We start from the raw sequence: 27,266 nt of genomic DNA on the forward strand, positions 1-27,266 counted from the left end.
GGGGGGGGCGGTGGGTTCTTTTTAAAGGCGGGTGGGGGGAGGCGCGGGGGCAGCGCGGCGGCCCGCCATGGAGGTGGGGGCGGCGGGGTTCGAGCGGCTCCTGCTGCGCCTGCGGGGCCGCGTCGGCCGCGCCGCCTTTCTGGGTGAGGCGCGGGCCGGGGGGCTGCGGTACCAGGAGCTTCTTGCCCGGGGAGGGGCGAGGCCGTAGCGCCGCCGGCATCCAGGTGTATTTTAGCAGAAAATGGCGCTGGTGTGCAGTGGAATGGCGAGCGCTGAGACAGTGGGTTTTAAAACGGGCAGCAGAGGTTGGGAAGCGAGCCGCCTGTGCGGTGCTGGCTGCGGGTCGGGGGGCTCAGGGTGTTAGTTACCGGGCACACACGCCCCAAAGCGTGAGGCCAGCCCCCCCCGGAGGGATGTTTTCCTTTTTCCTCGCTCGCCCACACGGACGAGGGAATAGGAGACCCCACTTCTGCGGCAGTCGGTTAACCGTTTTTTGAGCTGGCTGCCGGTGGGTTTGACACGCAGGTTATGGTGACGAGAGGCGATCTGTGCTTCATATTTCTGATATTTTTTTTGGGGTGTTCTTTCCACCTCAACAGCCCTTGATATGGAGTTTACTGGTTTATATTCAACTTTCTCGCAAAATAACGAGCCCAGGTAAAGCTGTTGGACGTGAAGCGTGAGGGAGACTTGCTCTGTGAGAACAACCTGTGCACTGCAAACCCTGTTGTTTCTACTCCTTCCCCCTATTCTGGTTTTGTTCATAGCCTCTTTGATTCTCCTGCGGAGCGGTACCTGAAGGCCAGGCAGAGTGTTCAGCGCTTCACTGTTACTCAGCTTGGTAAGTGCTGTTCTGGTGCAGAAAATAATCTCCCGAGGTCTTACTGGTAACAGACCTTTTGCCAGCTGGCAGGCCCTGCAGGTAGCTTTGGTCTTAATTCACTTGTTACAGAGACATTTGTTTGCTATGGTAGGTGTCGTGTGTTGTCTCCCCCCCGCGCCGATGTTTAATACTATCAATTTTTAAATATTTTAAATAATGTAAAGTCAGGTGGGCTGTATGCTTTTTTTCTGGTGTAAAGGTTTTAATGTTTAAAAATTGTAGGTACAAATACAGGGCTTTTGAAACAGGGTGCAAGCAAGAAGTAGGTGACAGCAACTCCTATTCGAGGCTGTGTCATTTGATACACTGTATGAATAAGGGGGCTATCAGAGGAAAATGAAGTCTAGTATTTCTGATATTCCTAAAATAATAACACAAGAAAGGGCCTGTAGTGGTTGTGGAGGGCTACTGACAGTTGAGAAACCAGCTCCGAAATGGTTTAAAATGCTGTTCAGAACCTTAGACTATGTAAGATCTTAATGTACTTTTTAGGGATTAATAGAAAAAAAAAAAAGTAAAACCACTTTTCAGTGTGCAGTGGTGCCTAGCCCCTTTCACATGCTTTTATAGTGTAGTTGGACCCACATACCTGCGTATGCATAGTTGGAGACGTTTGTCACCAGCTCACCTCTTCTCCCCCATTGCTTAATCTATTTGCTATTTAATCAGACTTGACTCCTTTTCCCACTTAGCACTAAAAGGTTGTCCCTGTTAAGCTCTCAGGAAGCTAGGAAATGGCCTGGCAGTTACTGTTAAGATTTGCACTGTGGCATTAGTGAACACAAAACATGTACTCTCATCAGGAGATCCCCACATCTCTTACTTAATTTTCACGGTATCTGTAGGCATCCAGCTAAACGTTGCCATTTCAACTGAGCTTTCTCTCTTTTGCAGGGCTGGCAATATTCTCAAATGAAAATTCAAACGAGTAAGTAAAAAAACCCAGTTTTCTGTTATAAGACAGTTCAGTTGAGATTTTATGCAGAATTCTTTTGTGAGGAGTTCTTTCTTGTCATTATCTTCTAGAAAGATTTTTCTTTTCATTGTAGGTATGTTGTGCATTCATACAACTTTTTTCTCTTTCCCTCAACACTGGGAGCTACGGATGTCGAATTCAACCTCTCTGCATCTAGCATTCAGTTCCTTTCTCATTATGGCTTTGACTATAATAAGGTATGTAATCTCTCTGCCAGAAATCTAGAACAGAGGAAGTCTGTGAAATTACAGGAGAAATTAGGATTAATATCCCTAAATGCTATGTTTTTGGGGTAAATAGTATCTTGTTAAAAGTATGAATGCATCGTGTGTCTCATTACCAACAGGGAGAGTGCTGTTTTTTCTGAACTGCCACAGAAGCAGTAACTACATCTTTGTCAGCCTAAGACAGATTTCCCCACCTCAAGAAAGAAAAAATTGTCTCTGGTGAACTGAGAAGTTGCTAAAGAGACCCCAGTGAGAGTCTTTACAAGACACGAAGGTGGGGAAGTCTCAGTTTACCTGCATCTTGCATATTGCCACATTTCCTATAAAATTCAGACTATGTCATCGCGTAAGAGCACCATTTAGCAACTTCGGACAGGAAGCAATCATGGTGTCTTGACACTTGAAGTATCTCATTGAAGGAAAGGCAAAAGCAGAGGAAAAAAATGATTATAGTCGACAGAAATCCTTTTCTTTCCTCTACGCATAAATATGTCCTCCTGTATGTAAGAATGCATCTTAGATTACCTACAGTTTGTGTTTTTGACGATATTCTGGGAGTGAGGAACACTAGCATCTTCCAAGTATACGCAGGTTTTAGATCTGGAAAAGATCATGGAAGTCCAGGGGAGAGTAATCAGCCTGGCATTTTCTTTTCCCCTGAAGTTCATCAAAGATGGAATCCCATACATGAATGAGGTACAGGAGAAGATCCTTAGCCAGCATCTCTTAGCAGGTAGCTGGAAAGTCAGCAGGTGAGTGCTATTCAGAGAGGTGGCTCCTCAGTACTGACTGTGTTGACAGTTCATCTTCAATTAGATCACATTTTGTAGAAATACTAAAGCCTGCTGCTCTGAATGCCTTGTTTTTCCATGCTATTCCAGCATGCTGTGGTCTGAAGGAAAACTGAGATCACAGGATAAAATCTGGAGAACTGTGTGAATGTTGGGAAATAATGCTTTTGCATTCCCATAACGAGGCACAAAGTTCCATCTGTAAAGAGCTTTTTCTTACACTCTGCCCCTTTTCCCCCGATCCTCCTTTAGTGCCCTGGACAGGGACATGCTGAAGAAAGCTGTTGATGAAGTGACCAGTTGGATAACTGCAGCAGAGGAGGAGGAGACTATGATTCTGCAGGATCTGAGTGGTGTGAAACGGGGTGCCTCCCTTGAGCACCTGTGGGCTCTGAGTGGCTTCATCACTTCTCCTGAACCTCTGGGGCTGCTACTGTCCTTTGCTGCCTGTTCTGTTAAGCTCTGTTCAGAGGGAAAGCACCTGTGCCTATCCTGTCTTTACAGCTCTGTACAACTCAGTTTCTGGCAGGTGTTTATCTCTGGGCTCTGCTTTTCCTGCTCCATTGGGGTGGTGGATCTTTGGTGGAAGTGAATGTCTAGGTGCTTGGAGCATGCTTTGTGGTAACTGACTTCCATTTTGTGCTGCTTCAGAGCAGCAACTGGAGATTTTATAGTTGCTCTGGATCAGGACAACTTTTGACTTGTTTTATATCCTGGGTGATCTAGTTTTTGTTTTCTTCCCCTTGGAGAAGGGAAAGGTGGGTCTTGTCTCAGAGTTTGTTCCCTCTCATGTTGAGCAACAGGGAACCCCATGGAGACAGAGATACATATTCCAGTGGGTATAAATAGGCCACTTAACCACCTGCATTAGCTTTTGGGAACACTATAGGAGAGCTGAGGAATTTCTGTGCTGTTTTGAAGGAGTTGAAGGACAAGGAATTGTAGCAGAGAATAGTATGTACATTTACTCACAGAAATCTTAGTCCTTTAGGTCAGGGAATAAAATACAGAAAAGGTTAGGAAGGACAAAGTATTTAAGGCTTTGTCAATGCTTTTTTTTTTTCAGGGTGTAGGGGCTGTGCTGTGTTTTATATCTGCTATGTCAGGTGTAGTAGATATGATGCTGATAGTTTAATAGAATCTGGCAATGGTGAGCAACCTGTGACAAGAAAGATACTTAAGCAATAAGACTGATGAAGGTGTGTTTTTGCATGCTATTCAGAAGAGGACAGGGTTAGTTCTTTATCAGCTGTGGGGGAAAATGCGTTGCTACCTCTCATCTGTGTTTGCCTTCTGGGTGTGTTGCTCTGAAACCTTCCAAAAGCCCCAGTCAGTCTTTTTCAGCCTTCCTCCCTCTTCTTTTCAGTTAGTCTTTTCCTTTGCTATGTGTCCTCACAAAAACTTATTTGGATGAAGTTACCACTGTGACCTGTTGTTGTTGGGTTTGTTTATTTATTTTCAGTCATCGTGTATGGTAATATAGCAAGCTCTTCAGAGTATTTTCTGTACTCTGGGGGAAAAACAACTGGTCAGTCCTGTCTAGAAAGATGTGTTTTCCTAAACAGGCTTGTCTGAACCTCTGAAGCTTTTACTGCCTTTTTTTTTTTTTAACTTTTTTTCTTTGTCTCAGGCTATCAGATGTTTGAAGTTCAGCTGGTTCTGAGACAGGCTCTCCAAAATGTTTGGACACAGCCTCTTGGAGACAAGAAGGTGAGATGGAGATGTGGGCCTTCTGAAAAGAGGGTTTCTAGATAGACAGAGGAGACTGGCCTTCTTTCAGGGACTCCGAAATGTTGCTTGTACTTTTAATGGCAGAGTCCAGGAGGAGAAGAAAACAATGACAAAGGAATATTCTGGGAAGTGTTGATTCTGGGATCCCAAGAAAAGGAATCCAGAAAACTGAGTAACTTTGGTCTCTGTCCTGTAGCCACAAAATACATTGAGCTGGAAGTGCTTGTCTTTCAGGCACTTCTGGTGGAACCCACTCTGTGTCTCCAGATTTTGTTAGATCTCTCATTCAGTACCTCCACCAGAATGTACAGTTTTTAGCCCTTTTTTTTTTTTTTTTGTAGTTTTCCTTTGCTGACTTATGCCATGTAGTTGCTTTGAAGACTCCTACTCTGTCTGTTATAGATGGCTTGCTGTTTTGCTATTTGCTATTGCTCTCTTACATTTGGTGCAGTATTTTCTGAATTAACCTATGGCTGTGGACTTCTCAGAACAGAAGCGTGATACCAGTCAGTTGCTTAGAGGTAGATTATAGAAGGGTTTGGGGTTTTTTTTAGTACTATTTTGTTCTGATAACCAGTGTCAACGGTGACAATTTACCCAGCCTTCTCACCTGAAGCGTAGCCTTTGTGGACTTGGTTTGTGTGATTGCTGTTTGTTTCTGGTTTTCAATGCCTTGAGTGTACCGTATTGGTGTCAAGTTAAACTGAATTATGTTAATTTGTGCTCCAAAAAAACTGTGGTAGGAACCATCCTCTTAACAAGAGAAACATCAATAAGACACTCTTAGAACAGGTCTCTTTTGTTACTGGAGCACCGATCTTCATATGGAAGAGGAGTGAGAGAGCTCTAAGGTCCCAGGGGATGCACTACGTCTCCATCCGTCATAGCCTAGAAGCTGAACTTGTTCTCAGCATTACTGAACCCCAGTAAGCAATGGGAGGCTGAGCTACCCAATGACTTTTCTTTTCAGGTAATGGTGAAAAAAGTGAGTCCACAACGTCGTCAGCTTCTGGAGAACTCTCCTTATGACTACTGCAAGAAGGAGCTCATTCTCCTGTCTGCCCGGGGCTTCACTAACCTCTTTCAGACACTTGTTAAAGCCAAGAAGGTAAAATGTCTCATCCCTACTCTAATTTTTCATCTTTTTGATTTGGTACACTGGATGTAGAGGGATGATAAAAGATAAAGTAGCAGTTTGTGTTAAATGACTTAACTCATTCAGTGTGATCATCCTGTTTAGTTGTCTACCTGATGTAAACCAGATGAATTCTTAGATTGCAGTCATGGTTAGAAAAAATGAGTGTTAAACATTGCGTCTTCTTACTGACCACATCCCACTCCCAAAACATGCTCAGAATAATGAAACCAAACACTAGATTTCCCTGTGTTACCTTTCTATTACTCCTGCAAACCGAGGTCAGCCAGGGGAGAGGGAGGCTGAACCCATTCTGTAGTGTCTTTCTTATGTCACTTGAGAAAATGCAGGAGTTGTCAATGATGAAAATCCTTGTGTTACCCAGTATGAGTCACCATCTAAGAAAGCTGAGCAGATTCTCGCCGTTTAAAAGGGCAAGTTATGCTTTTCAGGATGTGACAGACCAGTTTATTGGACCATGTGGACCATTGGTTTGATTATGTGTGGAAATTAAATTCTGTATACAGATTATTGAATGAATTTCAGCTTCAGAAGACTACGGGGTGATGTGCAGGCAAAGGCTGTCCCTCCCTTGTAACTGAGTCTGTAAATCTGATCGCTGCAAGATTTTACCAGTATTCAGCTGAACTGAGAATCCATCTAGCTCCTTAGGTCCACTCAAACTAGAATGCTGCTGAAAAAAAACCCTGCTCAGAGTCCACAAGTCTGATTTCATGAAAACAGTAGTCCTTCTGTAAGCCTTGCAGCCTGAATGACTTTTGGGTAAGCGTGTGTGGATTGCTCTCCACTGGAGGAAAGGATTACAGCTGTTGAGTGTGCCTAAAATTGGTTATCTCTGAGCTTTCTTCAAAAAATATGCTCCAATGGGCTGTTATGTTTATATTCTTCCCATAGCCCCTGGTGGGACACAACATGCTTATGGACCTTATGCATCTTCATGACAAGTTCTACAAGCCCCTTCCAGGTAATGCTGTACAGAGCTGCTGTGGTCAGGCTGCTGCCTTTGCAGTGGGGATGGGACAGTAAGCACAGTGGTCAGTTGCCACCCCAGCCACCAAGGGTGCTTCGCAAGCAGCGGTGCTAGTTGCCTCTTCTGAGCTCTAACTGCTGGAATGGTGCATTGTTTCTCTGACTTCAGCTCTCTTTATTACTCATTTGAAATACCATGGGCTTTTCCTCAGTTTTATGATGTCTTTCTTCACTTGTGTTTTGCTTTCAGAAAGCTATGATGAGTTTAAAAGGAATATTCACAACCTGTTTCCTGTCCTTATTGACACCAAGACTGTAACAAAATCCATCTGGAAGGTGAGATGCAAAGGTCTTTTGGTTTGGAGTTAAAGCTTGTCTTTCACCCAGAAGAGAAAGTATCTTTCCTCAGTGCCCTGTGGTCACAGGCCTGTGATCAGTTCTGTGTTGCCCTGAAACATTCTGATTTTAGATCTAACTTAATGAATCAGCAGTACCAGTAAATGAGCTCACTTACTGTGAGGTCTGTCTTGGTTGGTTTTCTAACACGTTTTTCTCTTGCAGAAATATCTGTTTCCACGAGTATCTAATCTCTTTGAAGTATATGCAGTTTTGTGCAGGTAAGTGGTGGGCTATAAAGCTTTCAGCAATCCCTTTGTTTTCTTGGGACAGGTATTTCAAAGTCAGTCATTTCATATGTTCTTTTCCTCCTCCCAAATGTTTTTCAGCTGGTTTCTTGTCTTTTTAAATTTAAGAACAAAAGATACGCTCATCTTTCTTATAAAATAATTGTGGAGTACATTATTTGTTCTCATATTGTACCATCTCCATTGGTGACAAGTTTGGCTTGCAGACAGCCTTACATACAACTTTAGAGTTGTTATGTTGCTCGTGTCATATTATGAAATAAGTTTCAGTTCTCAGTGAAAATGCACCCTAATTTCAAATGCCATTTCCCAAGAAAGAGCTGTGCTGAGCCCAAAGCAGAAACTAACTACGGTGTTCAAATGGAGCACATGCATAGATGTCTTATTTTATGAGCTTAGCCATGATGTGATAGAAGAGTTCTCTTTTTTACACTTCTTTTGTGAATAAATTGTTTTCATGTCAATTTTGCTAAGAAAAACAAAATTTCACCTGTTTCTCCTCGCCCCCTACTACCAAGAAAGAGATGCAAAATTAATGCTTATAAAAACTATACTGGGATTCTGAGGTTCTTTTGGTTGTTTGGTTTTAGCAATTTCAGACTGCAGAATCTCCAAGTTCTTATGCTTGCTTGTTCTTTTATTTCAATCACTCCATGGGTATCTGTTTAATTAATCTACCCTCCAGAGTTCCCCATTCAAATAGCACCACCTAGTCAATCCTTTTCCTTGGAGTTTTCCATTGATTTTTAGATCTGTTTGCATTTTTTTGTATGCAGTTACAGAAAACTTGGTGCTTAGAAGGTTTGATTTGGGGAAGAGACTGAGAAAACTGGTAGATATTATTCAGCTGAGCATCTTAGGCTTTTCATAGAATACTACCAAAGTTCCTTTTAAAGCCTTCAGTAGTTTTTTCTGAAATGAAGTCACAGGTCACTAGAGAAATGTAACTTGTCTCTAACAAAACAATGAAAGACAAAATTCTTACACTTCCACTTGTCTTCAGCAGCAACCTAAATCCCAAAGAACCACCAGGCCCAGTGATAACTCTTGCAAGTGACTGCTCAAAATACGGTATGTTCTTAAGCAAATCTTCCAAGTCAGGTTGCTAAAAAGCATTTTGTTTTACTCTGTGGATGTCCACACGCAAAGCATGAATGAGTGCCAGTGGGTCTGCTGAATTTGCACCAAGCTGCCAATACACATTTTTCTCCAGACCCAAATCCTGCACTCCTAAAACATCATGTGTTTGCATGTCCCTGGTATCTGCCAAGGGTAATGCAGGGCAGGTTTGCATCATGCTGCTAGCACAAATGATGTTTACACTAAGTTGGGCTGAACTGAGCCTGACTTGGGGCTGTGAAGAGTCAGTAGCGCTCAGAAGGGGCAAGGGGAAGTGGGAAACAATGGTGCTAGAATGGAAAATGGTGGGAGCTAATGGGAGGGATGTCCCAAGAGGTAGCAGGAGTTCAGTGCCTCATGTGCAGGGCTAGTGCTGCTGCGTGTGCAGGAGGTTGTGTTCGGTACATTGTGTGATACTGGCTGCAAGGCAGACATTTCCTAGCTTCTCTTGGCAGCATGGTGTCCTGCAGCACAGGGCCTCCTGTATTCTCAAATCCTTCCCATACCCTCAGTAACATATACAACACAATTTGGTTACATCTTCCTGAGAGTTAAATTTTTTATGTGCATCTCACTAAGCTTTTTCAGCCTTTTGTGTAGCTGCTGCCTTTTTGTTGGTGTCACTTTCAAATGCATGGTAGAAGCATAGACTTTCTATGGGGTGTAAATGTTTGGGGTGAGGAAGGAAACAGAGCTGGGGGGGGGAACTCCAAAGCAGAGCAGTGAATCTTACGAAAGTTAGAATTCTGCATTGGAGCAGTTTCCACAGTGTGCTAAAAGTGTTTACTCATTTTCGATTTTTTTTTTTTTTTTGGACACAGCTGAGAAGAAATCTCCTCATGAGGCAGGCTATGATGCGTTTCTCTGTGGTTCAGGTAAAATACTTCTTAAACGCTTCAGAGTTTGTGCTGGGACTTGACAATTCCTTTCCTGCTCTGTAGCTCTATTTGACGCTAAGAAATACTTGTTTGTATACAGTCTGTTGCTCTTAGTAACTTAGCTGCACTTCAGTGAGTTTTTGCTTTCCATTTGTTACATTTCTTCAGCTTTGTTCTAATGCCACTTCATTATTCCTCCTAGTTCTTCTGAAGTCAGCTCATTTACTACTGTGCAGATCCACAGAGTGAGTAATGTTTAAATGTTTACTGAAAATTGCATTACATGGATGGGTCCTCCAGAAAACAGTTTGCCCTGGCTGGCTTTTTGTTTTGCAGGCTGGCCTTCCTTTCGGATAAGAGAAAGTGTTATTGGAAATGTCACTGTTCTAATTAGATTTTTATTTTATAAATCTGAAAGTAGTAGCTTTATGTCAAAGCTGACATTTAAAAAAATGAAGTCAGGGGTCACGCAATGGCTCAGAGGTTGGGAAATGGCATTGTGACTCCTTTTATCCTGAACAAGCTCTCTCAAGTTCAGTTCACTTGGCTAAGGGTCAAATAATTTTCCATTAGTTTCCATTTTTGAAATCTGTGTGATTCAGTGCCTTCAGTTAAGTTCCTAAGAGGCAACTGTTCAAAACCCTTCCCTTTGCTTGCAGTTTTTTGACTTCTGTAGAAGATACCAAGATCTGAAATACCTATTTTGTTACTAACTAGAGCTTCTTCAGGAGCACTGTGCTCCAGAGGCACTCTGCAGCAGTGCAGCACTGGAGAAACAAAATGTTGTTCCATTTTGTTTTCAGATGTAGTGATGCAGTGGAGGCTGATCATTCTTTCTCTCAGTATCTCACCGTGTTAGCTGAGTATCTGAACAAAGTGAATTTCATCCGAGGTGGTGTTTCCAGCATTGTGCGTATGAGTTGCAGGTCTGTGACCAGTCTGTGGGGTGTGTGGGTCAGTAGCCTAGTTGATGGCTTCATTAGAGGAGAAAAATCCACCACTGCCACCTTGGCAGAAGTTGTCATCATACAAATGACACAATTGACCTTTTGAAATGGAAAATTAATTGAATTTCAGCTTTGTGAGATGTTTTAATATTGTTATGCTGTAAGATGGCTTTAGTCAGTTTACATTGCCCTAATTCTCTGCTCTGGAAGAGAGCTTGCTGTTTCTCTGGTGGTTTCTCCATGGTGATCATGACAGTTTGCTTCTATGACTGAACCTTGGGACAAAAGAAAAAGAATTTTACACCAACAGCTGTGTTGTACAATCTGCCTTATTTGTGTATCACATTTTGCATATTTTCTGATCTTCTGTAGTTTTTCTGAACTCAAATATATCTCAGTATTGTTCATTTTCCAGAATTTTTCTGGGGAAGATCCTCCCTGCCATTATCCCCCTCTCTTGGTTGTCCATGTCCAAGGCTGGCCAGGGCTGAATGAAAGGCAGATTTACCAAGAGTTTAAAGCTCTTTGTCGCTTTGATGTCAGACGGCTTTCAAAGAATCAGTTCATTCTACTTGCCAGTAAATTTAAGCAGTAAGTGACCAGAAAGCCTTAATTCCCTGTCCTCGATCCTCTTCAATCTAAGTCTTCATCCCACCCTCCCTCTGCTGTAACAAGTCCTCTCCTGAGCTGTGGGATGCTGTAAGCAGCCTGCAAGTCGTGGCTCGTGACATCCACTCTCATTACAGAGTCAGGCTTGTTCTGCGAGATTATAAGAATCACCCTCATCTCCGGATTTCCGTCTATCGCCACTGGAGGCACTCCCCACTCGTGAACTGCCTGCTGCAGTGAGTTGCCGGAATCACAGGAACAGGGAGGGGGTAAAGTGTGTCTTTCAGGGTGCTGGGCCCTGTCACAGCAAGAGTCTGCCACTCTTTGGCAATGTTCTTCTGCCAGCCCTTCAGGAGAACAAGGGGTTCAGAAGCAGGTTTGCTTGCTGGCTGCTGGGTGGCTACTTATGAGCTTTCAGCCCTGGGCAACTGGGCTTTTGTCTTGATCCTGATTAACTGGGGAATGTTACCCCATGGATAGCACAAGATGATGTATGTGCTGTCATAATAGAGGGTTATCTTAATGAGCTGTAAGCTAGCTCTAATAAACTTGAGGAGAGAGACCAAGTCTCCCAGGTGTGGGATGTGTTTTTTCTACAGCACAGTTGAAAACTCAGTAGTAGGAGCGAATTCCAGATTCAAGGGGCACCCCTCTCATGAGGTGGTGACAGCAAGGCTCATGAAGGGTGGATTTCTGGCCTGACACGGTTTGTAAAAGAATCTCAGTGCGTAATAAGAACAAAATTAAGCCCTAACTATAAGTAGTCTAATGGCATTTTTATTATTCTTGCCCTTTAGAGTCTCTGGTATTGTGGCGCTGTGGTCTCTCTTGGCCTTTGTACTTGGAGGAGCTCCTTGCTGTTCATTCTGAAGGACTGCCTTACAGATGAGGCACGAGGAACACATTTTTTGTGGTGTCTGTTTTGTTTAATTTCATTCAATAAACTATGAGGGGAAAAAAAAAGCTATGAATAGTGGTTTTAATTGCTTTATTGGAAATGAGTTTTTAAAGACTATGTGCTGGTTTCCATTTTGTGTGTTTTGTACTCTGTTCAAAACACAGTTCTCCCCTAAAGAGGGAGAGATGGTTCTTTTGATGCCTAATTTATTCTGATCCTCAGTTGGTTTTTCACAGCTGTTCATAACCCCAGTTTGTTCCCAGTGTTTGTGCTGTTGCACAAAACACATTTCTGATGATGTTTGGGAAGTTACAAAATGAAAGGGGCTAATTTAGCTGCAGTTGTAAAGCAGGGGAAATATCACTGTTTACCAAATGAAAGTGGGTAGAGTTGATGGAGAAAAAACTCTTGGGGCTCATGAAAGATTCTGAGGAACAGTAAATCGCAGTGCTGTCAGTGTCATGCAGTGGTATTTTCAGTGGTAGTGGAGCTGAGGACAGACACAGATAAGTAGAATTTACCAGCTTCCAATTTGTAGAATATACACAGGTCAGGTGAGTTATGCACAGCATGTGAGCAGTCATTTGTCCAAAAATATCACGAGACATGCCTTGTTTTCAGTTTCTTTGGTGTAGCTGGAGTATTTGTCAGTCTAGGGACCGTGGTCTTCAGAAGTTTTTCTTACTAATTTCTATCTCTTCTTAAAAACAATCTGCTGAACCATGTTTCCAGATAATGGTCCCAAGATTTCATCAGTCAGACCTAATTGAATGGGGCACATCATTATCTAATACATAGAATCTGCTTTTAATTGACTGTAAAATGGGAGTTGCTGCAGGGGACCTTAAAGCAGCAGCACAGTGATGCCATGTGCCTGAAGATCACGTGCTCTTTGCTGCTAACGGTTTGCTGCTTTTCTGCTCTTCAGGAGAAAAGGACAGTGTATCTTCAGCTGTGGTTCTCAAGTTCTGCACGGCTTGTGGTCAACAGCTCTTATTTCATAAGCCAGCTCCTAGCCAGACAAGTAACTGACTTTTTGACGATCTTTTATTTTTGGGGTTTTTTTTGGTAACCCCTTCAGTGACAGGGTTCTCTGTCACAGTGTTCCTTCAGATATCAGTGTAAATATATCCCTGTTTATTCTGTAATTTTTTTGTCTTTTAGCATCATTAGACATCTGCCTGTGTCAAGGAGAGCACAGGCTTTGTGTGTTGTGTAGATTTGGGAAATATTTTCACTGGGTGTTAAATCCAGTAGCATGCATTAAAAACACTCTTCTTGGTATGTGATCTGGGAAACATAATACCCTTGTTCTCTGGGGTCCTGATTCAGCTAGCTACTTAAACATGGGGAGATGCAGCCTCACTTGAATCTAATCTTTACAGTCAGGATCATGAAGATACAGATGCTGTTACCTTTAAGAAGCACAGCAGTTTTTAAGGGAGCATGCATTTTGAAGGAACAAATTGTTCTGTCTTTACATTTTGTTCCCTTCCTCCCGTTTTCTTCTCTGAGGGGCATGCAGACAAATAATGAATTAGTTCTCTGCAGTACTGTTCTGTCTCTTGGCTCACCCTCTAGAGGAACACACTTCCCATGGCAGAAAGCAGAGATCCTTTGACCCCATTTTGAGAAATAACCCATGGGTGTGACCATGCCTTCTCCCTTTCCAAGGGACAGATGTACCTCACGTAGCAACATAGTGTAGTGAATCAAGAGACCTGACTTTCCTGCATTAGAGCTGTGAAAACTTATAAATAACACAATTGCTGTAAATCTACTTGATATTCCTACTATAAATCAGTTAGGCTTATGTGCAGAGTAAATGAAGAAATGAGAGCAGATTGAGTATATTCTGATCTCCTAGGGGAGAATTTACAAAACCAAGTTGCATGTCTGTAGTAACCTAGGGTCACTTGCTGCTCAGAGCCTTTTAAAGAGGTCGATCAGATGTATTAGCAGCTAAGTCCCGTGAAATGGGTTAGCTGGGGGCTAGTCTAGCAAATCAGAGCAGCAACTTTTAGCTGTGAGATCAGATTTACAGGTTTTTCTGAGCGGCTGTAGATCAAGACAAAATCTCCCTGAACATGGCAGTCTGGCCATTCCCACCTCAGCTGTTGCTTTTGCTCCAGACTAGGGAATTGTTATTAATTGAAGCTGAAAGTATCAAAAGTAGTTCACGTTATGCCTGTTCCTTTGCATCTTCTGCAAGGAGTGAGGGGTGCTTTTGATTCTTGTGAAGCTAGTTCAAGGTGCAACCTGCCTCATAACTTTGGCTCTGAAGAGGTGCATGTCAGAGTTGCTGAGTGGCTCTGAGGGCTGGCAGCTCAGAAAATCAAACCTCAGACAGTGATAAAATCACAGCAAAGTCCCTAGCAGCAGTTACAGCACACCTGCTTTTCAGCACTATGAGAAACTTGTACTTCAGCTGTAAGGCTTGAAAGTATAATTCCACCCTGAGTGAAACAAGATGTGAAGGTGTGCATTAGAAGTGTAGCTGTGCAAATGGAGCATTGCAGATCAGAATATATCTATTTCCAAGTCCAGTTTAATTTTTGATACATTGACTATTTTTTTACATGTTCAAGATTTAAATATATGGTTTTTGAGATAACATTTCTACTCTGGTGGGAAACCCCCTGGCACCTCCTGGTGCTGAACACCCAGAGTTGGAAGTCACAGAATCATCTCGGTTGGAAAAGACCTTGAAGATCATCCAGTCCAACCATTAACCTAACACTGACAGTTCCCAACCACACTATATCCCTCAGTGCTATGTCAACACGACTCTTAAACCCCTCCAGGGATGGGGGCTCCACCACCTCCCTGGGCAGCCCATTCCAACGCCTAACAACCCCTTCTGGAAAGAAATGCTTCCTAATATCCAGTCTAGACCTTCCCTGGCACAGCTTGAGGCCATTCCCTCTTGTCCTATTGCTTGTTACTTGGTTAAAGAGACTCATCCCCAGCTCTCTGCAACCTCCTTTCAGGGAGCTGTAGAGGGCGATGAGGTCTCCCCTCAGCCTCCTCTTCTCCAGACTAAACACCCCCAGTTCCCTCAGCCGCTCCTCGTACGACCTGTGCTCCAGACCCTGCACCAGCTTCGTTGCCCTTCTCTGGACACGCTCGAGTCATTCAATGTCCTTTTTGTTGTGAGGGGCCTAGTCTTGGAGTGGAGGAGCTAAGCATTGTCTCAGATTAAAAGAAATACCGTCACACCAGACTGTTGTTGAGAAATCTTATTTTTATCATTAATTTGAAAAAAACCCCAACAAACAACACTGCTCAATTATGCAAAAATGTCTATGGATCCATACACTGAAAAGGCAACACTGTCTAAATATTCCCTAAAACACTGTTCTTACTGCTCGCAGCTTCAGTGGTGATATGCCAGATACACACTGTTATTGGAGGAGAGCAGAACTTACTTCTCTTAAAAGTCAAGGTATTCTTTTTATGTAGAAGATTTTATATACTGCTATGTTTTCTAATAGTGTGAATCAATGATTCTTCTTAATATCATGCATTCATTCAAAATACATTGTAGATGAAAACCTTTCTGCATTTTGGAATTGTGAGATTGCAGATGTCTTGCTGGATGAATGAGCCCCATGCTAAATGCTGGCATCGCTCACGCCCTTGATGTGAGGTGGCCTAACAAGCTGGAATGGCTTTGGCTGTATTGCAGTACTGCACCTGGGTCAGGACTTCGTATGCTGGTGAAGCGACCAAAGACATTTCCATATGCTTTACAGGAGGGTTTTCCCATGTCTACAACTGCTCCGTTAACACATTTTTGTGGTGTTCTCCATATGCAGCAGCAGATCTGACTTGTTTTCGGGTTTTATCTCCCTTTTTCCCATGGCTTTTCCCAACATTCCCTGTCCAGGGGTTGCTGTAGTCTCCACTACTAGAGAACCACCCTCCAGAAGACTGAGGAGGCAGTGCATGAAATACTGTGGCCATATTTCTTCCCTTATGCTTAAGGAGAGAGGGTGATTATACCCAGACTGACACAAGGTACCCTCAGAAGGGGAGTGTTGTGTCAGCCCAGTCCCCTCTGTAAGGCCAGTGTATTAAGGAGATACACACCAGTAATGCTGCGGAGAGCACAAATCTCTTCATCTCTTGGTTTGCCAGAGGAGCCCAAAAGCAGTGGATTAGAGCTGCACTGGAGGTGTGGTCTGTCTCATGGTGGGGATGGCTAACAACTGAGATGCCTGGCTAGCCCACGCATCCCCAGGAATCCTGGTGGAGAGCTACCCATACAATTATATGTAAGCACTGTCTATTTTATTATGAACACTGTGGCTGAGCAGCAGGGAGAAAGGCAAGCTGCCTTCAAGCCCTACCTGTGCCCCCAGAGACATGTGGAACTAACTCATGGAGCAGAAGATGGCCAAGGGTGGCTGCAGGGCACAAGCTGGGGCAGGCAGAAAGGGGAGGTTCAGCAAGGGTGGAGACTGGAAGGAGAACACATGCAAGCAGAGGTGGTGGAAAGGAGTATTTTCTCCTGAAGTCCCTGAGGAGCTCTTGAGTTTGTTGCAAGGCAGGAGGCCATGAAAAGTGGAGGAGTCATACTTCCAGGGTGTGTGGGGGATGAGGGAGAGTTTATGCCCAGTGGCTCACCCAGCTCATCTATGTTTTTTCTTGCTGCAGAAACTTACCTTCTTCAAGTTTGTGGTTTTAACTGATTTTAACAAAAACAGTACTTCAAATATTGTGGGAGCACCTTTGGGCTTACCTTCAAGGAAAGAGCACGGGGCAGTCCCAGCTGTGAGGGGTACTGGGCTGGGGTTGCTTGCTTTTAAGCACAGGCACTGCATGCAGAAGTGCTCCTGCCTGACATTCAGACCCCTGTCCTGAAGTCTGGGCAGGGGAACGAGACCTGGACACTTGGTGTGGGAAGATTCAAATGCACCTTTCACATCAGCATCCTAACAAACAGGTGAGTAGCCAAATCCTCTTGCAACTTCTCCCCAGCCAGGTTAGCATATAGAGATGAACAGATGCTTCACCAAAGGCAAGATGGAGATGGGGCTCTTGCACCCCATTCTCCCCACATAGGATAACCAGGGGCCACCTTCAGACACAGGAGTGATTGACACTGGTTCTCATGTTTCTGAAGCAAGTGTGCTAACCCATAGACCTATACAAGACCTTCTGCAGCCAATCTTTAAAAGAAAATGGCAACAGCAAGTCTGTTGGCAAAGAACCTAATGCCAGTGCTTTAAGTTAGGCTTGCTTTTAAAATACCTATGAGATGGAAATCTGCAAGAGGTAACAGTTACAATGCAGGAGGAACACACGGTGTCCTGGCAGAAACACATCCAGTTAAAAATGAAGAAAAACCCCAGGTGCTATTTAAAACATGCAAATGGGTTATTCAACACCACCCAGGCACACACAAATTAAGGAAATCCTAATGTAGTTCTAAGTCTGGACCTGGCCCAACCCACTGACACCCATGGAATTCACCTGTGTTTCTAAGCAGTGGAAGAGTAATTGTCAATCCTCACTCTGTGCTTTGAAGTAAGACAAAGTGGTTTATTTGTCCTATAAAACTTGACACTAGTGATCAGAGCAAGCTGTGGATTGTTCCGAGCTTGCTCTAAAAGATGCTGCTAGAAATTTCTGCTTTGCCTCCAGCTTTTGGTTACCAAAAGTCATGATGTCTATAATTTCTCATTGTTTAACAAGCTGCTTGCTTACAAGTGCAGCCAGCGTAACCAAAACAGGCAGTCGTTCACTAACCCACTGGAACTTATCTGTCCTGTACATGAAACCCGTACAATGGACTTTGCCATTCCTACATAAATATGAGGATTTGCAAACCCACAGGCTCCCACAGCTGCCTGCAGTGCTCAAAACTTGCCCCCTCCCCTGGGATGTGGGACTTAAGCAGCTTGATGTAATTGTTCCGTAGGGCCGCTGGGTCATGGGAACTGATGCCACAGGAGACGTGCTGGGCTCCTGGGCCTCCCCTGCGGTCCTGCAGCCTCCAGCAGCTGGGCAGCCTCCAGGGGATGAGCTGGGGCTGGCTGCTCAGCGAGGGGTGTCCAGGGGATGTCTGCAGTCAGAGATAACCCTGTGGAGGGGGGATGCTTTTGCTCCACAGATTGCACTGATGAATATCCTACCCATACCATAACTCAGCACAAAAGAAGAGCATGGTGATGGGGTACAGAAATACAATTGGACCTCTTCCTAATCCCATAGGCACCTGTAACCATTTTTAGACTCCCAAATTCTTGTACAGTCTGTCTGGCACCTCCGATTCCACACACACTCCCTACTGACTGAGTTTAGCCTCCTTTACATGTGTGCTTCCAGCAGTGTTACTGCTGGAGAAGGCATCTGGAGGAACAAATTGTGCCTGTTGGTGGCTGCTGGCCCATGGTGGGGCCACATCAAGCAGGATGCAGGGTTACTGCTGCACAAATCATTGCTCTGTCCCCTTGCTGCAGGCAGTTCCCAAGGAGGATGTGCTTGCCTGTCAAACTATTTTTATTAGTATTTGTGCTATAGCAGTGGTCATGAACTCCTGGTGCACGTGTCAGGATTTAGCAGCCCTGCTGCTGGCAAGACAAGAGTAGAAGAGGACCCTGGTCCCACACTTTTGTCCCAGTTGTTGGCCCTCACCAGGTCCCAGGGCCAGCAACTGTAGGAGAGAGATGGGCTTTGCCTCTCCTCAGCCTCTTCTGAGGGGCTTGGAGAAACTGGATTTGGGGAGGAGGGGCAGGAATAGATGACTGGGAGCTGGAGGGGATGTGAAAGGGTTTGCTAATGCTGATCTGCAGGGTGAAACTGGGTGCCAGCCCAAGGCTGGCAATTTTGGCACCTTCACCCACACATCACTTCCTCCTTGTAGAAAGTTACCACTTCTCTTAGGGTCTTGCACACATCAGCATGAAGCCCACCCAGCCCACCAGAGATGGGCAAGAGGGCTGGAGCAGCTGATGTGAGCTGGCAACTTGCAGCAAGTGTCAGTGTTTCCTTCCTCCTCCACTTCTGAAATATAAAAATGAGTGCAGCTTTCTCTGTAAGTATGTATTTCCTCTGCCCCCAACACTCTTTCTAGCTCAGTGATGGTGCTTGGGGATCTTGTTCTGCTCTGTGTTTGCAGGTCTCATCCCCAGGCAGGTATCCCAGGCCAGCTGAATACAGCCATGGTTACCACGCTCTGTACTCTCTGTGGGTGCCAGAGCCAGACTGGACCTGTGCTGGTGCCCCAGTGCTGGGCAGCCTCCCCATCCTCAGCCCTCTGTGTTGGAGTTGGTTTCCCTGCCTCCACTATTCTGCTCCATTGAGGGGCTGGGAGAAAATTTCCCTTGAATCACTTTGGCTGGCAATTTTAATTTTTTAGCCAGGGGAAGGGTGCCTGCCTGGTAAGGTGGTTTGAACATTTTTTGCTTCCTTCACTCCTTACCACTGCAATCCCTGAGCAGCAGCTTCCTATCCTATAGCCACATGTGTTCCATTTTTTGAGATGTGAAATTCTCTGTTGCATGAAAGTTTTGAGGATTTAGTGGTTTTTTTTTTTCAAGAAATCCAAAATTCACCCACAAATGGAGTTTTCACCACAAAAATGCGAAAACTTCTGGAAAAAAAAATAATGGAAACCACTTTAACTTTCAAAAACTACTTTTCTTTGCCAATAGAAAAATGTTTTGTTTCTGTCACACTGTGGGTCTGACAACATCACCCACCGCTTATTTCACCTCCCTTTTAAATCTGCTTGTGCTGAAGACTGTGAAGTCTACCCTGGTAATTTCGCATAGTGATTTTCTGTCTTTATAGTCTTCACAAGTCTGAAAAACGTGTCCACCTGCAGAATGCATCCTCTCAAGAGGGTCTTGTAACTAAAATCCTGGGTTTCCAATCCATCCTGGCTCTGTTTGTCTCTCACCTTGTCCTCCCTGTCCTATCCTTTAAGGCTCTTTGAAGTGGCTTCTCTGAGTCTCATCTTCCTCTGTCTCCTGACACAGAAGGAGACTGGGGGGGTGGGGGGGTGGGGTGGGTGTGTTGCACTGCTGTTGGTGATGCTGAATGAAGCAGAAATGTAAATGAGCCTGAAGGGTGGCAATGTAGGAAGTCTGTGTTTCACCAGGCTTGCAAATGTGACAGGCACAGCAAAGATGAGGAATGCCATGACAGTGACAATGATGACAAGGCCAAACCTCTTTCCGGGGCCTTGCTGTGGAGGCCTCTCTCTGACAGTGATGAACAAGATGAAACTGGAGAGGACCATAAGAGAGGTAAAAATGAGGTAATCAATGACTGAAGTGAAGGTAATTACTGCATTGCTGCTCCCAGAGCCCTTGGCAAGCAGAGATTGTGAGTCCTTCACTTGGTGGAATCCCCCATCACACTGAGCAGGCAGGACAAGCTCCAAAGAAGAGCACATGCACGGGATGAGAAGGGCTCGGGCCGACTGCACCAGTGCCATGTGGGGAGAGGACCTTCAGGCACCGTGCTGCTCTGGCAGCTGTCCAAAGGAGGGGACCAGCATTGTACCCAGCAGAGAAGATGATGCCCAGCACCAAGTTGAGATAGCTGAGAAGCTCCCCTGAAACCGCAGGTGAATGCAGGTCCATTAGTGTTGTTGTGGAGGTCACATCGGCGATGGCCAGATTTAGGAAATATACAGTAAAGTTGCTGCTCTTCATCCTGGAGCACAGAGACCAGAGGATGATACCATTCCCACTGAATCCCAAAATGGCGGTGGGAAGCACTCACCTGACAAAGACTGCCTTCAGAAATAATATGCTGTCTTCTCAGCCCTTGGATTCGATCTCATTAGGCTTTGCTGGGTCTGTAATGAGGGACAACATGGTGTTCCGATCTGTCATGGTGTCACTTGAACCAAGAGCTATTTTCCCTGTCAGCAAGCAGGGGATGTTCTGCCATCAGTTTATATTACCCAAGCTGATGGAAAAATATAATCATTTGATTATCAAATAGTTTAAAATTTCATAGGTACTATAATTCAGGGACATTGCAAACAATTTCTCCTGAGTCCGATGTAACTAGGAACAGAAGTCTCTAAATGTTACTTTAATTAAACAAATTGCTTCACCAAAGGAGAGATGGGTTTATCAAACACCACAAAGCTGATACACATTTTGTACTGCTTATTTTATCACAGCTGTTTTACTGAGTGATTCCCAGTTCCCCGTTACAGCAGGGTTACAAAGATCTCAGCTCATGCAGGAAAAGGAGAAGGTAAAAATAGTTTCTTGCAGAGAGAAAGCTGCTTGTAGGAAAGGACTTCTGCAAAGGTTAGAAATAAAATTCTGCAAGTTATGCAAATGTCCAAGCTGTCAGTAGTGAGCTGATGGCACAGCAGAGATTATCTTTTAAATACCACTGCATGCAAAGAAATAACTAGAAAAAAATAAATACAATGTGGGCCTACTGATCTTCCTTTTGTGGGTGATTATTATGAATCCAGAGACCCAAAGTAATGAAGGATGCTTCTTCTCTTGTGATAAAGACCCAGCAAATGTGAAAATGTTAGCAAATTATCTGTATTACAGTGCACTTTGTCAGCTACTAAGTACTTTTCAGGGAAAGCAATCTGATAAACTCATAACTATCATCAAAGAAAAAAATCACAGGTAGCTAGAGTCTTGTTTATGTAACCGAAAAGCTGGTAATGTTTTAGAGCATACAAAGTCATTGACCAAAATTATTTGTGTCCCTCTGTGTTAAAATGGCAATTGTGTTAATACATAATTATACACAAGTATATATACATAACTCACAGGATCATTTCATCTTGTGCCTTTTGCTATCTAGTGTAGTTTGCTCATATTTATACAGACTTGGAAAAAACCCTACCTTGTTCAAGATACCAAGCATCTTTTACCCCATTTATGGTAATAACAGCTGATAATGTTCAGTGCTTTGTGAGATGAGGGCCTACATTTTCCACGAGTCATGAACTTCGTTGTATATTTGTCTCCAAGGATCTAACCAGGGGTGCAACACTGGTCCTTCCAGCTCTAGTGTGCTGATTTCAATCATTCTCTATATCCAACAGAAAAGAGGAGAGGTTGTTTGTGCTCCCTGAGGCAAGGCAAGGAGACACAGTCTCAATATGTCTGCTGTGAGGAAGGGCTGGGTACTCAGCTCTGTCACTCAGAGTGTCCTGGGTTATCTCTTGTCAACAAAGGCAAAGTACCGCCTTATCAGTCTGCTTTCAGAGAGCTAACATGGGATGCCCAGGGGCATTTTAAAAGTATATAAATAAGAATAAAACTCTACTGTCGCTCTTTAAAAATGAGACTACGATAACTGAAAAAAAAAAAAATAAAATTTGAAGTTTGGAATTGCGGGAGCTATGGACATGCACATGACCAGTACGATCAAGCAATGCCAATTTATTGAAGGTAAGCAAGCCCTTTCATAGCTTTCTCCTGTGCACGCAAACGGTACGTGGTACAATCCTTATGATTGGACAGTTAGCTTTGTCCATGTGCTTCAAGCCTTCTTGAGATTGGATAATAAGCGCCACACTCAATGTCTTTCTCCGCCCAACCCATCTCCTGGAGTTGTTTGTTTGCTGAGTTCTTTGTTCTATGTCCTTGTCATGTCCTTGCCGAGGCGCGCACATGTGCAGGATTGCTCACATGTCCATTATCTCCCAACAGGAATGAAATTGTTATTCTGGAGCATTTGATCTCTGAGTTTTGAATGAAATGGCAAAAACCCCTTTAGACTGTTTAAATACATCTTTGCATACTCAATTAAAAAACCTAAGAAAAATCTGAGTACCAGATGGCACTGATTTAAAGTGATAAGCCAAACAGTAATCAAATTACTTTTATTTTTTCGTAAGCAAAGTAGGCCAGGAAGCATTTGCTATGACCCTTGTTTTATGCTTACAGTGCCCACTCCTACTATTCCCATGTTTTCCTTGCTGAGGCAGCCTTGTGGCAGCCTCACATATTTTTTCAGCTCCCATGAAGGAGGAACAGCGGACACAAGGGCATACACTTGCTATTGAATTGTTTAAGGCTGCTCTGGTCTCCAGGGAATCGCAGGAGATGTCCACCTTCTTTCTCAGACAACTCTCTTGCTCGCAAGACTTGCAAAATGAAGCAAATGGGATGGTGAAGCTCTGCTGGTCATACAGGAATGGACAGTCCCAGACATACCCATGAACTAGATTAAAGCTAAACAAGCAGACTTTATTAGTACCACTGCGGCAGAGACAGCACTCAAATCCAGATTTCCCAAAGAGATACTGATTTTTATTTTTTTTTTCACCTGGTGAGATGCATCTGTGGGTCCTGAGGGAATTAACAGATGAAGTGGCTAAGCCACTATCCATCATAGTTGAGAAGTCATGGCAGTCTGGTGAAGTTCCCACTGACTATAAAAGGGGAAACATAACCCCCATTTTTAAAAAGGAAGACCTGGGGAACTACAGGCCAGTCAGTGTCACCTCTGTGCCTGGAACGATCATGGAGCAGATCCTCCTGGAAACTGTGCTAGGGCACATGGAAAATAAAGAAGTGATTTCTAGTAGCCAACATGGCTTCACTAAGGACAAATCGTGCCTGATTAATTTGATGGCCTTTTACAATGGGGTTACAACGCCGGTGGATAAGGGAAGAGCAACTGATGTCATCTAGCTGGACTTGTGCAAAGCTTTTGACACTGTCCTACATGACATCCTTGTCTCTAAATTGGAGAGACATGGGCTTGACAGATGGGCCCTCAGTGGATAAGGAACTGGCTGGATGGTCACATTCAAAGGGTTGTGGTCAACAGCTCTATGTCTGAGTGGAGAGCAGTGACAAGTGGCGTTCCTCAGGGGTCAGTGTTGGGACCAGCACTGTTTAACATCTGTGTTGGTGACATGGACAGTGGCATTGAGTGCACCCTCAGCAAGTTTGCCAACAACACCAAACTGCAGTCGACACACTGGAGGGAAGAGATGTGCCATCCAGAGGGACCTGGACAGGCTGGAGAGGTGGGCCTGTGTGAATCTCATGAAGTTCAACCAGGCCAAGTGCAAGGTCCTGCACATGGGTTGGGGCAATCCCAAGCACAAATACAGGCTGGGTGATGAGTGGATTGAGAGCAGCCCTGCGGAGAAGGACTTGGGGGTATTAGTGGATGGAAAACTGACTAGGAGCCAGTAATGTGTTGTTGCAGCCCTAGAGGGGTGATTCTCTCCCTCTACTCTGCTCTTGTGAGACCCCACGTGGAGTACTGCGTTCAGCTCTAAGGCCTTCAGTATAAGGACATAGACCTGCTCGAGTGGATCCAGAGAAGGGCCACAAAGATGGTCAGGGAGCCGGAGCACCTTCCTTATGAGGACAGGCTGAGAGAGTTGGGGTTGTTCAGTCTGGAGAAGAGAAGGCTCCAGGGAGACCTTATAGCGGCCTTCCTTAAAAGGGGCTACAGGAAAGATGGGGAGGGACTCTTTATCAGGGAGTGTAGTGATAGGATGAGGGGTAATGGCTTTAAACTGAAAGAGGGCAGATTTAGATTAGATGTAAGGAAGAAATTCTTTACTGTGAGGGTGGTGAGACAATGGAACAGGTTTCCCAGAGAAGCTGTGGCTGCCCCCTCCCTGGAAGTGTTCAGGCCAGGCTGGACGGGGCTTTGGGCAACCTGGGCTAGTGGAAGGTTTCCCTACTCACAGCAAGGCAGGGTGGACTAGATGGTATTTAAAGTCCCCTTCCAATCCAAACCATTCTATGGTTCTAAACTCAAGTGAGATCATTAATGTGATGAAGTAAGTGGGAATGCAGAACTAGAAGGCAGGTCTTAATTTCCAAAGACCCATTTCTTGTTAGTACATTAAAAAAAAAAAACAACAAACCATATGTAAGCTGATTATACTCCTTCCTAAAAGTATTCAGGATTTTCTGCCCATTTTTCTCCAGTTTGTCTAGAAACTGTAGTCCTCTGATGACCAGATCAGTTTCCAGCCATGTAATTTCCTAACTAGGGAAAAAAATGTGTTTCATAGGCAGTTTTCCTCAGTTTTTCAGAACAAATATATAAGTCAAGATTCAAGCAAGTTTCAGCTGAGTCTGCTTCCCAGTCAAGCCAAGGTAAGTTTTGCTGGAGGTTTTGATGGGAGCTGCTGTGGTAATTAAAATGTTTAAGATACATGCTTAAAAATAATTACTTTTATCTTGAGTAACACCAGCATGATAATTTTTGCAGAAAATGTGTAGTTGTGCATGTGAATAATGGCAAACATTCAGTGGCAGCCACCATGCTTGTGATGAGGGGAACTCTGGCTAATCCAGCTCATGACTTCTTCACCAAGCAGGTTAGTGATGTTCCATGGTCTGTAGATGAGCCATGTAGGGAGGAAGAGTGAAATGCAAAGCTGAGGCAAGTCACCACGTGTGCTTGGACAAGCTCCAGGGTTGATGTCGAAACTAGAGAGACAGCACAAAGCCTCCAAAAAGGTATAATTTCCTCAACACTCTGTGAATCTAAAGTGTTAAGATGAAAGAGAAGGTTTTCTTTTTGGCTAAATTAGGAAAGCGAAGAAACTTCTCAGAATCCCTGTTTCATGTGTATGTCTGTGTCCTGGAAGACCTGTACCAAATAAAGACTTCACATAAACAATCGGACAAAGATAAATCATCTGAGGTAGAAGCAGTACATTGTATGAGGGTGTGAGGGCAGCCCCCTGGAACCAGTGGATGATTTTGGAATGAGCATGTAGAGAAAAAAGAGCCTTTATTGCTGGTGGTGTTACAGGAGAAGCACATGAAGCAGTTATGATTAGACTGAGTGGGGAGACCTGCTGGGTAGAAATGCAATGATGAGATGTCTCAGGGAGATACTGAAGATACACACTCTCTGTACTAGTTTCACTTGTGCTTTGAGGGCTCCACCTCCACTGAAGTAAACGAAAAAGTCACATAGCTTCTTTCCTTAGAGTTTTTTTCCTTTCTATCATTATTCTCTTTTCATTTTCCCAGTATCTCAAGGCTTGTCTGGCACATCAAGTGGTCACAAGAAGGAAGTTAACAGCTCAAAGGAGAGCTGTAGAGCACATAAGTGACAACAGAAAGTGCAGAGCAAAAAAAATAAATCACGACACAGGCATAAAGGAAGAAAAGAGGAAATAAAAAAAGCTGTAGACATTGGAGTAATATGGAAGACAAAAGAGGTACAACAGTCATTTTAGCACTGCTTATTCTGCTCCTTTTGCTTGGTCAAGTTTAACTCAATGCTGAAAGTTTGAAGCCAATGCAATGGCAGATATACTATTTTTAAGGTCTGTTTGTTTTCAGATCATCTGTCAAACAGATGATTTGGCTGCCCAGGCCTTTGCCTAGCCCCAGGAGGGTATCTCTGGCTTCTACATCCATCAGATTGTGAAGTTATCCAAGAGTAGAAGGGACTAGGGCAGAAGCCCAAAAAGGAAATGCTTCCCCTCCTGTCCCCAGAAGTGTTTCCAAATCCTCATCTGAGAGAAACAGCTTGGCTTTGGCATATGAGAAAGAAATGACCCTAGAAGGGAGGGGCCACCTGTGCCTATTCCAGAAGAATTTTGACTCTTACGCAACATTTCATATGGCAAGAAAGGCTTTTCAAAGCACAAACATGCAATTTGCTTCATGGTGCTACAACAACCATGTCTGAGAGTGATACGAGGGGTTGATCTGCTTGTAATACAGGGATGTATTTGAGATATCTGAGGAACAAGTGAAAATACGGGTATTGCCACTCTGGAAGATCATGACAGTTACTGCAGTTGGGGAGTGTGAATTAGGGCAGAGAATCTATCTCCTGTTGCATTAACATAAAGGCCTGTTCTTGGAAGCCAGAAGGTATAATTAGGCTTACTCAATCACATGTTTCCACTGGGGAGGTCTGCTTCACCACTGACACAAGGGGATGAATGCTTGAAAAGCCTGGCCTTGTTTTGCCTGGCACGACATGCCTTCAGGAAACCCACACCTACAGTTTAATGATCATCACGAGAAAGATTTGCATTTGCAATTATGGGACAAACAGTGCCACCCCCTCAGATGTTTCTTCTCAACTGATGAAAATGTGAAGAATGAAGCATTTAAGCCTTGACTGAATACAGTGCCTGAACACAGGCTTGAATTTAAGTGATGGGATTTAAGCGGCGGACTCACACCATGCTGTATTGAGTTTGTCTCTCTGAAGAGTTAGTGGTTTGTATACCATACAAAGCCTTTAGATTCAGAGGCTCCACCCTGATCCCATCCTCAGGTATACATACCAGCATGCTTAAGTAGCTGGGAAGATGCAAGAAACCCCTGTAAAACTAGTTAGCTGGGATCAGGAAGCACCCTATAGCCTGGGGCTCATTCCCTGTTGTTGGGTTCACAAATTCTGTACTGTAGTTTAACTCTGCCAGAACAAAATTAGTAGCTGCACATGAAGACCATCACAGGTGATAGGAACAAAAACCGAATG

At 44.0% G+C, this 27,266-nt stretch overlaps 1 protein-coding gene across 7 annotated transcripts; it reads left to right on the forward strand.

The window, feature by feature from the left end:
- Window positions 1-46: 46 nt before the first annotated feature.
- On the forward strand, window positions 47-11,868 carry PNLDC1 (PARN like ribonuclease domain containing exonuclease 1). Of its 7 annotated transcripts, none has more exons than XM_074896626.1 (19): window positions 47-143; window positions 600-657; window positions 768-841; window positions 1,778-1,811; window positions 1,933-2,056; window positions 2,750-2,838; window positions 3,130-3,230; window positions 4,508-4,587; window positions 5,579-5,716; window positions 6,659-6,728; window positions 6,984-7,069; window positions 7,295-7,350; window positions 8,381-8,448; window positions 9,318-9,371; window positions 9,577-9,619; window positions 10,184-10,283; window positions 10,737-10,912; window positions 11,068-11,166; window positions 11,728-11,868. In XM_074896626.1, exons 1-19 carry the CDS (start codon window positions 68-70, stop codon window positions 11,798-11,800), a joined length of 1,599 nt encoding a protein of 532 aa, XP_074752727.1. In that variant the 5' UTR covers window positions 47-67; the 3' UTR covers window positions 11,801-11,868. The 7 variants fall into 7 exon arrangements, with proteins under 7 accessions (XP_074752727.1, XP_074752725.1, XP_074752726.1 ...); XM_074896624.1 differs by having other exon boundaries at window positions 10,178-10,283; window positions 11,530-11,821; XM_074896625.1 differs by having other exon boundaries at window positions 8,384-8,448; window positions 10,178-10,283; window positions 11,530-11,821.
- The last annotated feature ends 15,398 nt before the right edge of the window (window positions 11,869-27,266 follow it).

Source organism: Athene noctua, chromosome 1 (assembly GCF_965140245.1).
Source record: "Athene noctua chromosome 1, bAthNoc1.hap1.1, whole genome shotgun sequence".
NCBI classification, from domain to species: Eukaryota; Metazoa; Chordata; class Aves; order Strigiformes; family Strigidae; genus Athene; species Athene noctua.

Bases quoted from the DNA above. Each gene is read 5' to 3' on its own strand.
- PNLDC1 (XM_074896624.1), top strand. From the start codon at position 68: ATGGAGGTGGGGGCGGCGGGGTTCGAGCGGCTCCTGCTGCGCCTGCGG. The intron at 3,231-4,507 runs GTGTGAAACGGG...TCTTTGTCTCAG, and splicing joins GATTCTGCAGGATCTGAGTG to GCTATCAGATGTTTGAAGTT. The intron at 10,913-11,067 runs GTAAGTGACCAG...CTCTCATTACAG, and splicing joins CTTGCCAGTAAATTTAAGCA to AGTCAGGCTTGTTCTGCGAG.